Source organism: Jaculus jaculus, chromosome 1 (assembly GCF_020740685.1).
Source record: "Jaculus jaculus isolate mJacJac1 chromosome 1, mJacJac1.mat.Y.cur, whole genome shotgun sequence".
NCBI lineage: Eukaryota > Metazoa > Chordata > Mammalia > Rodentia > Dipodidae > Jaculus > Jaculus jaculus.
The window spans coordinates 243,591,442-243,606,337 of record NC_059102.1 but is presented as its reverse complement, the minus strand read 5'-3'; the positions used below and the strand labels follow the sequence as shown (position 1 = coordinate 243,606,337).

The 14,896-nt window shown below is 52.1% G+C and overlaps 1 protein-coding gene across 1 annotated transcript; it reads right to left on the bottom strand.

Moving 5' to 3' along the window:
* Nucleotides 1–1,670: 1,670 nt before the first annotated feature.
* On the bottom strand, nucleotides 1,671–13,080 carry Arl8a (ADP ribosylation factor like GTPase 8A). Its single transcript, XM_004670701.2, has 7 exons — nucleotides 12,893–13,080; nucleotides 5,284–5,364; nucleotides 4,957–5,030; nucleotides 3,933–4,026; nucleotides 3,758–3,825; nucleotides 3,444–3,514; nucleotides 1,671–2,771 (listed from the first exon to the last, which is right to left on the bottom strand). Exons 1-7 carry the CDS (start codon nucleotides 13,013–13,015, stop codon nucleotides 2,722–2,724), a joined length of 561 nt encoding a protein of 186 aa, XP_004670758.1. The 5' UTR covers nucleotides 13,016–13,080; the 3' UTR covers nucleotides 1,671–2,721.
* Between the last annotated feature and the right edge of the window lie 1,816 nt (nucleotides 13,081–14,896).

The following is a 14,896-nucleotide window of genomic DNA, read 5'->3' as shown; positions in this document are numbered from 1 at the left end:
TTCGCAGGCAAACACCTTAACCGCTGAATCATTTCTCCAGCCCTTGACCAGGTATTCTTAGCTCCTCTAGGTTTGGCTTCAGAGTGACAGCTTACATATCTAATCTTTTACATGTATTACATAGTTTGCTCCCTGTTCAACTTAAATGCATTCTTTTTGTTTGTTTTGAGGTAGGGCCTCACTTTAACCAAGTTTGAACTCACTATATAGCTCCAGGGTGGCCTTGAACTCACAGCAATCCTACCTCTGCCTCCTGAATGCTGGAATTAAAGGTGTGTGTCATCATACCTGGTTCTTGAACACATTCTTTAGCTCCTATTAGGCACCTGCTGTGTACATCTGCTGGGGCAGTGCTTTGGCACCCACTGGTAACCAGCTCGTCTCCTTTCACCAAAGCCTTCACTGGTGGCTATACAACCTGGGGTGGAGCTTAGTCCTGAAACACTCCAGCTGCATGAGACCCATGATTCTCTCCCAGGCACAGTGCCAGGGCCAAACCAGACACCTTTGTAGCTAGGGGAGGCAGGGGACAGAGGCTGGGCCACCTCCATCCTCCTCAACCATCCTCCTCATACTTTAGGGTTTGGAGCTCCCCTAAGGATCACTTAGCTCGTGCCAGATTTAATTCAGTCTAAACTCTCTCTCTCTCGTTTTTATTTTATCCTGGGGGTGGAAACCTAGGGTCTGGCCCTACACATTAGGCCAGCACTCTACCACTGACCTATGTCCCCTTTCCTCACATTCCTTCAGCAGTGGAAACTGCCCTCCTGGCTGGACCCTTCTCTGGTAGCTACACAGTGGCTTTAGGAGTAAGTCCTGCCTGGTATCCGGAGCGCCAGGGCCTGGCAAGGTTCAGGACTTGGGAGGCAAAGGGGCCAGAGCCCGCTTGCCAAGTTAAGAGCAAACACAGCTCCTTCAGAGAGACCAGCTCCAGTCTCTCTGCGAGTCTCTTTCCAGGGTGATGGAGAGGCAGGGGAAAGGGGAAGCAGAAAGGCGGGGCTTACTCCAAAACTAGGTCAAGATGGCCTCCTATCTGAGCAAGCAGGACCCACAGGCTCTGCTGCAGCAGCTGTGGGCATCAGAGGGGGCTCCAAGTAGCCAGGTGTGGTGGCAGAAGCTCAAGCAGCAGAGAACTGAGAGCTGGGCTCCTCCCAGGAAGCCAGCAGCACCTACTCCAACAGAAGCAGAAAAAGAGGCTCTCCAGTCCCCAGGTTATTCCTGGAGGGCATTTCGTGGCTTCCTGGTAAGGACTGGAAGTGACGCAGAGTTCTTGTTCCCGCCCAACCCAGGCTACAGGGGAGCTCTCAGCCCTGGAGGGGGGCTGTGAGCCGAAATGGCCATAGATAGAGAAACAGCAGTGCAGTGTGAGCGTGCCAGCCGGCTTCCAGCCCCGGCCTGGGCAGTTCCTCCAGTAGATAAGCTTGTGCCACTTTGGCAGCTGCCATCCCACACGAGTGTGACGAGGATGAGAAGCAGGCAACACCAGAGCCCAGACACACGTGTGGGAGGCTGTTCTGTGAGAGGCCGTTGTGATTCCAGTGTGAGCACGGGTGTCCCGCGGGTGTGGCCCCCGAAGGCTGTCCCAGCCTGTGGGGTAGGCTAGTGTCGCTGTGGGTCTGCTGGTCACTCTGTGACATCTGCAGAAAATGACTGGCACCACACACACCCCCCAACATAAAATTGGTCATTTATTGTTGTCATTATTAGGAGGCAAAAAAAAAAAAAATAAAAGTACAGTTACAAGAATCATTTTCCTAACAGAGGTTAAGTATGAGCTGAAAAGTGTAAAAAAGGAAGAGGAACATCACTTTACAAATCATTAAATTAAACAAATAAACAAGGAAAAAAAAAAACCCAAAGAACCAACCCCCCATGCTGAGTTCTCTCCTTGTGCAACTCCACGTGAATGAGAACAGAAAGCGAGGTGGGCCACGGAGGTGGGCCGGGGTAGGGGCAAGAGCGGGGGCCCGGAAGGTGGGAGCTGGGGCAGTATGGACACCGGCTTGCTGCCCCTTTGGCCTGGTGGTCTCTAGTCTGTGGTTGTGCCTGGTGGTCCTACCAAGGCTAGGGTCAGAGAGGAGGTCCCCTGAAAGCCTGTGGCATTCAGACCCTACATGGAAAAAAAAACCCAAAAACAGACTGGGAGGCAGAAACACACAGAACATTGGGGACAGCCACCACGGCTGGTGTCTGCCCTGGATGCCAGCCTCCACCTCTCTGGATCTGAACTTGACCCAAGCCAACCCGGCAGCTCTTTCCTTGTCTCCAGACCGCCCCTCCTGGGTCCTGATCGGCCCTCGCAGTGTCAAATGGTTGATTTTAGTCTTTGCTTAAATTAAAAAATTAAAATATATATACATATATATACTGTACACACAGGACAATAACAGAGTGTTGAAAAGGGGTGTGGGGGGAGGGGCAGAGGGAAGCAAGGAGGCGAGGGGATGCGGGGCCAGGGCTGTTAAGAGGGGAGGGAAGCAAGGCTAGGTGAAGGGCCAAAGGGAGAGAGGTGAGGGGACCAGATTTTTTTTTGGGGGGGGCGATTTATTTTACAATAAAAACAGGAGTTCAAACTTCAGCAGAATGGGACTCTGAGAGCCCCGGTGGGTCCTCCCCACGCGGAGTGAGGAGCGATGGGCTTAGAGGGGACGACGGGGTGGGCGGGGAGCTTGGCTTCGGGTTAGGTAACTGCAGTCCCTGGTCCGAGGGAGAACCACAGCCTCAGCTTCTCCGTGACTTTGAATGCTGAATAAGCCACTGTAGGGTGATATCTGAGTGAGGACAAGAGAGCAGCATAAGGCATTCCTGCACAGGCCATGAGAACATGTGGCAACACAGAGGACATCTTGGTGGGGTGGGAGTCCCAAATCGCAGCCAGGATCAAGTTTAAAGGCACCAAAATCTCAGGGTTGTCGGTCCCAAAGAGCCCCAAGTAGCAGGTGGGAAACACACAGAATCTCAGTAGGAGGGCTGGAAGGTGCCTGGAACACCTGGTCCAACCCTGTGATGACCTCAGATGTGAGCAAGAGGAAGTGTATGGCCCGAAACACACAACCCACGAGGCAGAACCGGGGGAATGCCCAGACCTGGGGCTTCCTAGCTGCCTGCTGAACCCAGGACAAAAGGCAAGCTGGGGGCTGGAGAGATGGCTTAGCCATTAAGGCGCTTGCCTGTGAAGCCCAAGGACCCAGGTTCGAGTACCCAGAACCCATGTAAGCCAGATGCACGCAGTGGCGTATGCGTCTGGAGTTTGCTAGGGGCCCTGGCATGCCCATTATCTCTCTAATAAACAACTAAAAATAATTTTTAGTTATTTATTTTTATAAAACAAACTGCAGAGCTGGAACCTTCCAGAGCTCTACTGTTAAAGGCCAGAAGTGTCTCTCCTTCCTTCCCCACAGGAACTTCTTGTCTAGGGCCAGCAGCTCCCCAAACCTACGCACCTATGTTGTCCTTCTCTTTGCAGGAAATGGAGTAGCAGCAGATCTCTCGGTCTTGGATGGCAGACAAATTCCTAGGGGGGAGACCAAAGCAGAGTTTGCAGAGGCTGGGACTGCCCCAAGGGGACTGTGTCAAGGAGAGCCAAGTCTTTTTTCTTGCTCAAGGGGGCCTACAACGAGTGAGAGGCTCCCGAACATGCGTGCACTGCTGCCACCGTGTGGTGCGTGTTGAGAACAGCACCAAGCCCAGCCCAGGGCCCGGCAGGCAGCTGGGGTTCGCGCAGCTGAAGCATACAAAGAAAGGCCACCTAGCTCACATTTTCTCAATCAGCTCCTTCTCATCCAGCGCTCCTGGGAGGTCTCGCTTGTTCCCCAGGACTAAGACCTACAGAAGAGGGAAGGCGAGGGTTAGGTCCAGGGCACGCTCGCACGCTGCTTTCTCTTGCCCCCCCCCATCCCTCGGGTCTCCCACCCCCTCCGTCCGTGGCTGACCGGGATGCCCTGCAGCTGCGGCTTGTCTAGCAGATTGTGTAGCTCGTTCTTGGAGGCCTCGATCTTCTCCTGGTCGGCAGCGTCCACCATGTACCTAGAGGGGACAGAAGGCTGCTGAGGGGATCCGGCCTCACCACCTCTGCAGCCGCGGGCCACCCTGGCCTGACTCAGAGAATGCTTTTTTGCTCCGTGGAGGGTCACATGCTGCAGGGGCTCCTTCATCCTGCCCTCAGCCGGGGCCTGTGGGATTAGCTGTAAGTCCTGCCCAAAGTGACCCACTTACGTGTTCCAGGAAAGCCTAGATAAGACGAGAGCAGCAAAGGTAAAGGGATCTTTATAGGGAATGTAGCCAGATGTTTGTTTTAAAAAACTCGGTTTAGGGTTGGGGAGATGGCTCAGCAAAGCCTGACAGCCTGGGGTTTGATTTCCCAGTATTCATATTAAAGCCAGTTGCTTTACACGTGGCACATGCATCTGGAATTTTTTTTGTGGTGGCAAGAAGCCATGGCACTCACCTCCCCCGACCCGTGCAAATAAGTAAAATATTTTTAAAATTAGGTTTAAAAACCATCTCCTGTTTATTCTATCAGGAAAAGTAAACAATCTGTTGACTGATTGGGCATGTCTTCTTTCTTTGGAGTGGAGGACAGGAGACATGAAGTAGGAGCTCTGCAGTGCCCGCCAGGCTGGAAGAGACCCAGGCTCTTGGACTGGGTGAGGTCCAATGCATTTATCATCATCATCATCATCATTATTGGTTTTTCTGAGGTAGGGTCTCATTCTAGCCGAGGCTGACCTGGAACTCACTATGTAGTCTCAGGGTGACCTCGAACTCACGGTGATCCTCCTACCTCTGCCTCCCAAGTGCTGGAATTAAAGACATGTGTCACCACACCTGGCTGCAGTGCATTTATTTACTAAAAGCAGCAGCATGCAAAAATAAAGCGGGGCCGTGTTCGATGGCGGGCAGGAGCCAGGGACTATGTCTGAAGACTAGGCTGAGAACCCCGCCCATTCTACTTACACGATGGCGCTCACTCCTCGGCAATAGCGTTCCCACATGCTGCGGAAACGGGGTTGTCCCCCAATGTCCCAGAGCTGAGTGAGAAGAGGGTGAAGAGATGGATTCAGGGGCAGGCAGCCAGCTGAAGTCATGTAGGCTCTTCCCTGCCCTGATACCTGACTTGCTCTTCTTCCTCCAGGCTGCCCTCTCTCCCAGTCCCCAAGTCCCCATGCCTCTCCTCTCTCTCAGCTCCGCACAACAGGAGCCCACTCTGCTCTCCCTAGGCCGGCTGCTCTGGGTGGCCCTCCCCACCAACCACAGTCCCCTGCAGGGCCACCTGCCTCTCACCTTGATGGTCACGTTCCCTTTGGTGATTTTGCGCATGTTGAAACCCACGGTGGGGATCATGTCCTCATTGAACTGTCCTGACTGGAAAGAAAAGCCGGAATTAGAAAGGTGCAAACCTCCCCAAGACCCAAATGTGTCCTCCCTGATGGCCACAGACCAAGAGGCTACAGGTAACATAGTGGCCATGCCACAGCTTTGCAGATTTCTCAGAAGAGGTGTCACACGGGGTGTCTCTAGAATGTACCCTTTCAGGAAGGATGGGTTGTAGCCAAGCTAAATACCATCCACACTTGGAGCTCTCCCATGAAGAAGCGTCTGCCCTTCAGGCTGGCCTGGGCGAATGTTCCTCCCTGCGGTTGACATTAACCGAAGCCTCTTTCTTATTGTATTTAGTCTCCAGTGGGGATGGAGGGGAGAACAAATTACTTTCCAGGAAAAGAACCCCACACAAGGGACATGTCCAGGAAAACATACTTCCAAACTGGTACTAAATAGCAGGAAAAAGAGAAAAAAAAAAGATGGGGTGAATTTGCCACCCTCAAAATGCAATGCTTAAACCGGGCGTGGTGGCGCACACCTTTAATCCCAGCACTCGGGAGGCAGAAGTAGGAGGATCGCTGTGAGTTCGAGGTCACCCTGAGACTACCTAGTGAATTCCAGGTCAGCCTGGGCTACAGTGAGACACTGCCTCGGGAGTCGGTGGGGGGGTTGAGGGGAAAGCTTGCCAAGCAATTTTAGGATTATTCATGGTTTTGCTGTATCTGTATGCTATTCCACTTGTCAGGATTGATAGTCTATTATTTGTCCACATATGTATCTCCTGACTAGGCGAAAAGCATCTTGGGGAGAGGAGTCAGGTCAATAGTAACAGCTAACAGCATTAGTGTCGTTGAGTACGTGGGAATTGGACAATAATTCCATTTGTTATAACTCCTTTCAAAATCCAGTAATTTTCACTTCTCCCCTCTGCATTGTTGCTGAGCTCTCTGGATTTGTCTAAACTAGCCACAGGCTTCAAGAAAGGCCAGACCCAACTTCTCCCAGATAGTACTCTGCATTCACTGGTAGGACAAAAAGAAACAGGGTGGTGGAAGCATTTGCCTCGGGTTCCACAGAGGCCAGGAGCTCTGACCACCAGCCAAGGTACAAGACATGATCAGAAGCAGGGCTGGTGGCACATGTCTTTAATCCCAGCACTTGCGAGGCGGAGATAGAAGGATCACCATGAGTTCGAGGCTACCCTGAGAATTCTAGGTCAGCCTGGATTAGAGTGAAACCCTACCTCGAAACAAAACAAAACAAAGAGCTCCTAATGTGGGGACCACATATGGGCCTCGAAGATAATAAAACCTGGTTCTAGGTCCTCTCAAATACCAAAAGCTGTAGGTGTTTAATTCCCTTACATAAAATGACTCAGTAAGCTATTACGGAGTGTAGCATTGCACGCCTGAAATGTTAGCACTCAGAAGGCGGAGGTGGGAAAATCAGGAATTTAAGGTCAACCTCAGCTACACGGCAAGTTCAAAACCAGCTTAGGCTAGGTAAAACCCTGTTTCAAAAAAAAAAAAAAAAAAAAAAAATCAGGGGCCAGGCATGATGGCACCTTTAATCCCAGCACTCAGGAGGCAGCCCGGACTACAGTGAAACTCTACCTCAAAAAAACAAACAACGAAACAAAACAATAAAATCAGGGGCTGGCGAGATGGCTCAGCAGTTAAAGGAACTTGTTTGCAAAGCCTGACAGTCTGGGTTTAATTCCCCCGTCCCCACATACCACCAGAAGTAGTATGTGGTCTGGAGTTCATTTGCAGTGAAAGGAGGACCTGGTGCACTCTTTCTCTCTCCCTCTCTCTGCTTCTTTCTATCTGTCTCTTTATCAAACACTTTAAATCATCTTTTGGTTGCTTATAATACAAAGAAAATGCCATGTGGTGGTTACAATTTTTTTTTTTTCGAGGTAGGGTCTCACTCTAGCTCAGGCTGACCTGGAATTTACTATGTAGTCTCAGGGTGGCCTCGAACTCGTGGTGATCCTCCTACCTCTGCCTCCTGAGTGCTGGGATTAAAAGCGTGCACCACCATGCCCAGCTGGGTGGTTACCTTTTTGTTGTTGGAACTTGATATATAAACCAGGCTACCTTGAACTTGTGGTAATGCTCCTGCCTTTGCCTCCCAAGTGCTAAGATTACAGGTGTGCACCACCACACCCAGCCACTGGGTTGTTTAAGGGCTAATGTCAAGCAAAAAAAGCATGCTTAGTACAGACAAAAACAAACATTGAGACAGGGTCTCCCCATGTTGCTTCTCTGGCCTTGAGCTAACCCCTGGGTTCAAGCGGCCCTCTTGCCTCACTCTCTCGAGTAGCTAGGACTGTTGGCACAGAGCCTTGGCACCTGGTTTTCCCCAAGTATTTCTTGCCCTAGGATGGATGAAAACCCAAATGCAGAATCTACTGAGGACTGATATATGCTCTCATGGGGAAAAGACCTCTGATTTTTCTCAGGTATCCAAAGGGGCCAAAAGCTCCCAGAAGGTAGGAATTGCTGAGAACAGCATACTCTAAGGAGGACAGTTTCCCTTCTGGCTCAGGGGAAGAGCCAAAGTGCGGTAAAATGGCAGGTGTGGGGCCACTGGAGGGGAGCGTCAACTGCATCCATCCTGATCCCAGTTGCTAAGAAGGAAGGAAGGCCAGTTCTTGTGCATCACGCAGCTCAGGGGAGCTTGCACAAGACACTGTCTTCTGTGGGCTCCAGGGTCAGTTACTGTAAAATGAAGAAGGGTTTTGGTCCCCTAGGAACTGTGACTAAGGTCCACGAAGCGCTTGGACATGATTTCTGTACCATCACTGCTCTTGAGCAACTAAAAGCTCCATATGCTACCAAACAGAATCTAGCCTGGAAGAAGGGGACCTCAACAAAGCGGGGCGCTGAGAGGCTTTCAGGGAGCAGGTCCGCCAGCACTGGGAGAGATCCTGTTTAGCAGTGAATCAGAACTAACTTGCAAGCAGGTTATGACAGTTTTCCTAGCAATGCCTCACGAACTCTTGTAAAGACGGAAGCAACCTTAAGTTTTCTAGCTAAACCTCTTGACTCAGTCCTCCTCATTCCTTCTTTGACTTTTTTTTTTTTTTTTTTTTTTTTTGAGGTAGGATCTCACTCTAGCCCAGGCCGACCTGGAATTCACTATGTAGTCTCAGGGTGGCTTTGAACTCACTGTGATCCTCTACCTCTGCCTCCCAAGTGCTTTTCCTCTCTTCCTCTTCCTTCCCCCTCTTTCCCTCTCCCTTTGTTTCCCTGTCTCTATCCTCTCCTCCCCTCACCTTTCTTTTTCCAGATAGGGTCTTGCTCTAGCCCAGAATTCACTCTGTAGTCTCAGGCTAGCCTCAAACTCACAGCAATCCTTCCTCTGCCTCCCAAGTGCTGGGACTAAAGGTGTGCGCCATCATGCCAGGCTTCCCTTGGAACTTTTTTATTTATTTTTTTATTTTTCGAGGTAGGATCTCACTCTAGCCCAGGCTGACCTGGAATTCACTATGTGGTTTTGAACTCACAGCAATCTTCCTACCTCAGCTCCCGAGTGCTGGGATTAAAGGCATGTGCCACCTCACGTCCGGTCTCTTTAAGAAAGATTTTAATCTATTTATTTGAGTAAGAGAGATAGATAAGGAGACACAGAGACAGAATGGGTATGCCAGGGTTTCCTGTTGCTATAAACAAACTCCAGATGTATGTGCCACTTTGTGTATCTAGCTTTATGTGGGTACTGGGAATTGAACCTAAACTTTGCAAGGAATCGTCTTTAACCCCTGAGCCATCTCTCCAGTTCATTCTTTGACTTAAAAAAATAAATAAAACCCCCAAACAGCCAAGTGTGGTGGCACAAGCCTTTAATCCCAGCACTTGGGAGGCAGAGGTGGGAGGGTCACCATGAGTCTGAGGGCAGCCTGAGACTACACAGTGAATTCTAGGTCTGCCTGGGCTAGGATGAGATCCTACCTCAAAAAATTCTTTTTTGTTTTAGCCAGGTATGGTGGCACATACTCACGCATTGCCATGAGTTCAAGGCCAGCCTAGGAGTACAGAGTGAGTTCCAGTTCAGCATGGGTTAGAGTGAGACCCTGACTCAAAGACAACCAACCCACTCCCCCCAAAACTTATTTATTTGTGAGCAAAGACACATGGGGGGGGCACCAGGGCCTCTTGCCACTGTAAATAAATTCCAAATGCATGTGCCACTTTGTGCATCTGGCTTTACATGGATACTGGGGAACTAAACCCAGGCCAACAGGCTTTGCAAGCAAGTGCCTGTAACTGTTCGCCATCTCATCTCTCCAGCTCTGATTTTTTTTTTTGAGATGAGGTAGCCCAGGTTGGCCCCAAACTCCTAGTAGTCCTGCCTCAGCCCACTGAGGAAGTCGGATTCCAAGTGTGTACCACTCCCACTTCCTCCTGAGTCAGTGCCAACTATTAGAAAGTTCTTCGTGAGTGAAAAATTCATCTTCCTGGGCAGGAGAGAAGGCCCAGCTGTTAAGACGCTTTCCTGTAAAGCCTAATGACCTGAGTTTGATTTCCCAGTGCCCACATAAAGCCAGATGCACAGTGGTGCATGCATATGGAGTTTGTTTGCAGTGGCTGGAGGCCTTGGTGCACCCATTCTCATTCTCTCTGGGAAAGGTGGCAGTGCACACCTTAAATCCCAGCACTTGGGAGACCGAGGCAGGAGGATCACTGTGAGTATGAGGCCTGAGGCCAGCCTGAGATACACCATGTCAGCCTGGGCTAGAGTGTGACCCTACCTCAAAAAAAATAAAAATAAAAAATGGAGCCATGCATGGTGGCACACACCTTTAATTCCAGCACCCGGAAGGCAGAGGTAGGAGGATTGAGTACCAGGCCACCCTGAGGCTACAGAGTGAATTCCAGGTCAGCCTGAGTTAAGTTAGAGTGAGACCCTACCTAGAAAAACAACAACAAAAATCATCTTCTTAAAACTTCTGTCTTCTTTAGTGCCTTTGGGTATCCCAAGAATAGTTCCCTCATGGTGATTGTTTATCACAATTTACAAGTTTTGAAATGACCTTCTTTCTTGCTGGCCATGTTGGCGCACACATGTAGTCCCAGGACGAGGCAGTCTGAGATAAGAGGATTGAGAGGTCAAGGCCAGCCTAGGCTACACAGTGAGACCTTGTTTCAAAGACCAAAGAAAATTTCCTTCTTGCTTTCCTTGGGTAAAACAACTCCCTCTCCTTTTTTTTTTTTTTTTCTAGTACCATAACGCTTTCAGAACTCACTGGATGAGTTTTGGTTTCTTAGACACGGTAACATCTCTCTACATAATTTATTTCCAGTTCACATTAACCTGCTGAGCAGCTGAACTCTAAACACAATCCTTACGCTGCACAGCCTGACCTCCTGGGGTGGAGAAAAATCCCCACCGGGAAACCCTGAGCCAACAGGCCAAGGGAGCCGGCAAAGGCAGTTCAGAGAGTCAGCGGTGCGCAGTGGCCCGGCGACCCTGGGTCCCATTCCTTTCCCTGTGCTTGCAGCCGCGGGTGTGGGTAGCCCTGGAAGATCTGAGCACTACAGTGACCCAGAGGCCCCGCTTCCCTGCAGCCTCTCAGAGGGGCGTTTTACTTACAGATCCTCTTTAGAGAAAGGGAATGTGGCCTGTTCTTTTCAGATGTACCAGCTGACATGGTAAATTTAATATCAAAATGGGGAATATGTGGGCTGAGGAGGAGAAACTGTGAACGTCACAGAAACTTTTTTTTTTTTTTTTTTTTGAGACAGGGTCTCTCTATGTAGCCTAGGCTGGCCTCAAACTTGGGATCTTCCTGCCTCAGCCTCCAGAGTTCTGGGATTTCAAGTGTCATTATGCCAGGCTTAACAGAAACTCTTCACACTGGCAAAATTCGAGATTCTTGGCCCCATCTCTGATCCGTCATTAGCCCTCTCTTGATAGAATGCTGGTGCTGGGGGCAGGGCCAAGCCTGGAAATTGAAGCCACTTGGGTACCTGTGGATCTCTGTCCAGGAACAAAGCTTTAAGAATGCTCCCTGGGGACAGGTGGTGACACCTATGCTGAGCTCCAGCAATTTGTTTCTCCTCTAGAGAAACATCAGTGACATTTCCCAGCCCTGCAGCCCCCCACCTGAGTGAGGCACAGAGGACGATGAGGCCAGGTGGGAATCCAAGCCATGTGTCTAACCAGGGGTCTCTCACCCTACCGGCAGAGTTTAAAACACAGGAACATGTTAGTCAAGAAAAACATCAAGCCCCAAACCTCAGCAGGGGCCCTGCTGGATTAAGGAACCAGGAGCCACCGGGTGGAGGAGGGGGACAGAGGCCACCTGCAGAGCATGTTGTCTAGGAGAGGAAGCCAGTGCCCAGTCATGTGATCGGTAAGTCCCAGCCCCTCCAGCTTTCCATCTGCCCAACGTAGCGAACACCGCTTTCTGGGAGGCACCCTGCTGGGATGCTGCGGCCCTCTGGGTCCTCAAGGTTGGGCAACAATACAGACAAGTGTCAGTTACCTAGAATGGCCGACCACACATCTTTATCGCAACAGGATTTTTGATTCATATCTGGACAACTCACAGTTCTCAGAAATCCCACGGGGCAGGGATCAGTTCCCTAGACAACCTGAGCCCCTGCCCCAAGCCTTCCTGTGCCCCACAAGCCCAGTCCTGCCCGGCTCTGAAATGCAGGCCGCAGCCATTACAGCAGCTCAGCTCACACACCCAGGGAGCTCATCTTCCCCCACCCCCCCCTTTTTTTTTTTTGAAAGAGATTTTAACTCCTTCTCCACCATTCTCCTGGTACAGAGAGACCAGTGCAATCATCCCCTCAAATCCTGGCTCCCAAAGATCTCCAAACCACTCTCTCCCATGCCTCCAGGTGGGCAGCAGCCCTCCAGCTCATCCTCTCGAGTCTAGAGTACCTCTTCCAGTAACTTCTGTGCCCGATGGAGTCTCCCAACTCCCTTTCTGGTGCCATCCTTCCTGGACCCTCGCGGCACTGCAGGCCTGGGACAGGCTGGGGAGGGGGGGAGTCTGGGCTAGAGCCAGAGCCTCAGCTGACTCCTGGGTCCCTAGGGACACCTTCCCTTCCCCCCCTCCATGGGCCTTCCTCGTCCAGCATAGAGGGATACAAGCCTTGGGGTGGGGCTAGGCTTGTCTCGAGGCGGCTCAGGCCGCCCGTCCCGTGACCCTTCAAGCGCGGGGCGGAGAGGCCCGGGCACTTTCGCTCCGTCATGCCCCCCTTGCGCGCCGAGCCGCGGGGGCCTGTCTCAGCCTGCGGCGGGTCCCCGGTGCCTGGAGACTCCCCGGTGCCGCTAGTCCCAGGGCACCAGCCCTGTTTCTTCGTGTCCCTCCCTGGCCCCCGCCCAGCATCCCCCCAGTCCCCAGCCGTGCCATCCCGGTCCAGGCCAGAGAACCGGTGGCGCGCTACCCTGGTCCAGCAAGAGCGGTACTAGGCCCCAAGCGCCCCGAGCCGGCTCCTCCCCAACCCGAGACCGTGCGGGAGGGGGTGGTGGGCATGCCCGGCGGGGACCCTCCCGCTGCCCAGGGCGCGCCGCGGGCGGAGCGGGCACGGGCCCTCGGCCCTCGTACCGCGATCACGTTGACGAAGGTGGTCTTGCCCGAGTACTGCAGCCCCACCAGCGTGAGCTCCATCTCCTCCTTCCAGAACAGGGCCTTGAACCAGTCCAGCAGCTTGTTGAACAAAGCGATCATGGTCGCTTGCCGCGGGCCGCGCCCGGTGCCCGGTGCCCGCCGCCCTTGCTGCCCTCGCGCTGCGGCCCGGAGCGGCCCCTCCCCGGTGCGGCCCGGGTCCCGCGGCTCTGTGCGGGCGGAGGCTCGAGCGCGGCGCGGCGGCCCGGAGACTCGCTGCCCGCGGATCCGCTCGCCCGCCGATGGGTGTGGCTTCAGCCTCCTCCTTCTCCTGCTCCTCCTCCCCCGCCGCCACCGCCCTCCCCGGGCCCGGCCGCGTCCTGCTCGCGCGCGGGCGCGCGCTCTTCCCGGGCGCGTCGCTGGGGTCGGGCCGGGGAGGGACCCGCGCCGGGACAGGCCGGCTGGGAACCCGCGGCGCCCAGGGAAGAGGGAAGGGATGGATGCATGGATGACTGGCAGTTGGCGTCGCGGGGCACTTGGGGAGAGAAACCTGGTAATTTTTATTTTCTCTCCTGTCCTCGGTTGCCACGCCCTGACCGTCACTGTTTTCTGTTTTAAAGGGTGCTCGGCCCCCCGAGGCGAGTGACATCCCGGTTAAGCAGATCATAGCTGAACAACGATGGCTTTTCACTCATTGGGACCAGACAAGGGTTTTGTTCTCTGAACCCTCTTCACTGAGCATCCTCCAAAATGTACCCATGGAGAGTAAGAGCCTATTTGGATGTTTTAATACTCCATCTTGTTTTGTTAATGACCGTTTACCCAAGGCCACTTGTTTTAGGACGCCCAAAGTGAAATAGATGTTTGATGTTGACAAACCGATCTTAACTGGTATTACCACCATCTAGAAACAGGCAAAATCCTGATCGAGGATTTCCAGTGAGGAAACACTGGTGGTAAAGAAAAGTGTGTGCTTGTTTTGGTAGAAATCAAAGTTTTCTTCAGTAGAACTGATAGTGAATGGTGGTACCTGACATGATGTCACACCACCTGCCTGAAGGAGCAAAGGTGTGGGGGCTGCTCAGTCAGCAGGCTGAGCAGCCCAGCTGGCTGTACCTCTGTGGACAGCTGGTCACCTGCAACATAGAGAGGAAGGCTGCTCAGCCAGCTATCTTCTTTCTTTCTTTCTTCCTTTTTTTTTTTTTTTTCTCGAGGTAGGGTTTCACTCTAGCCCAGGCTGACCTGGAATTCACTATGTAGTCTCAGGGTAGCCTCGAACTCATGGAGATCCTCCTACCTCTACCTCCGGAGTGCTGGGATTAAAGGTATGCACCACCACATCTGGCTAGTCTGAATTTTTTAATTATCTTTTTTTTTTTCCCCTTCTCTCCCCTTCCTTTTTTCCTTCGCTCCTTTCTTCCCTCTGATAACTGAAATCATAGGATGACCTCAGAGGTGCCTAGGATGGTAAATGGTAAAGCCAGGAGTCCCGATGGTCCCACAGGGTTTCGTTTCTGATGAGAGTCCTAGAGAATTGCAGGCCAGCAACTGTCACGTCTGCTGGAATTTTTTTGTTGTTTGTTTGTTTTTTCTTCAAGGTAGGGTTTCACCTTAGTCCAGGCTGACCTGGAATTTACTATGGAGTCTCAGGGTAGCCTTGAGCTCATGGTGATCCGCCTACTTCTGCCTGGGATTAAAGGCGTATGCCACCACGCCCGGCTCTGCTGGAATTCTTGAGAGAACTCAACCAGACTCCAAGGTGAAGGTCTCCTTCCCCTTCTCACATCCCCATAATTTTGCATTTGTCTATCCTGCCTCAATTTCGTGTGCTGACCTGCAGCCTGGGTCTCACTTTGAGATGATAAGAGTGGGCTCCAGGCTGGAGAGATGGCTTAGCTGTTAAGATGTTTGCCTGCAAAGCCAAAGAATTCTGGTTTGATTCTCCACATAAACCAGATGGCGATCCTCCTACCTCTGCCTCCCAAGGGCTGGGATTAAAGGCAT

Bases quoted from the DNA above. Each gene is read 5' to 3' on its own strand.
- Arl8a (XM_004670701.2), bottom strand. From the start codon at position 13,015: ATGATCGCTTTGTTCAACAAGCTGCTGGACTGGTTCAAGGCCCTGTTC. The intron at 5,031-5,283 runs GTGAGAGGCAGG...CTTCTCACTCAG, and splicing joins AAGGGAACGTGACCATCAAG to CTCTGGGACATTGGGGGACA. The intron at 3,826-3,932 runs GTCAGCCACGGA...CCTCTTCTGTAG, and splicing joins CGCAGCTGCAGGGCATCCCG to GTCTTAGTCCTGGGGAACAA.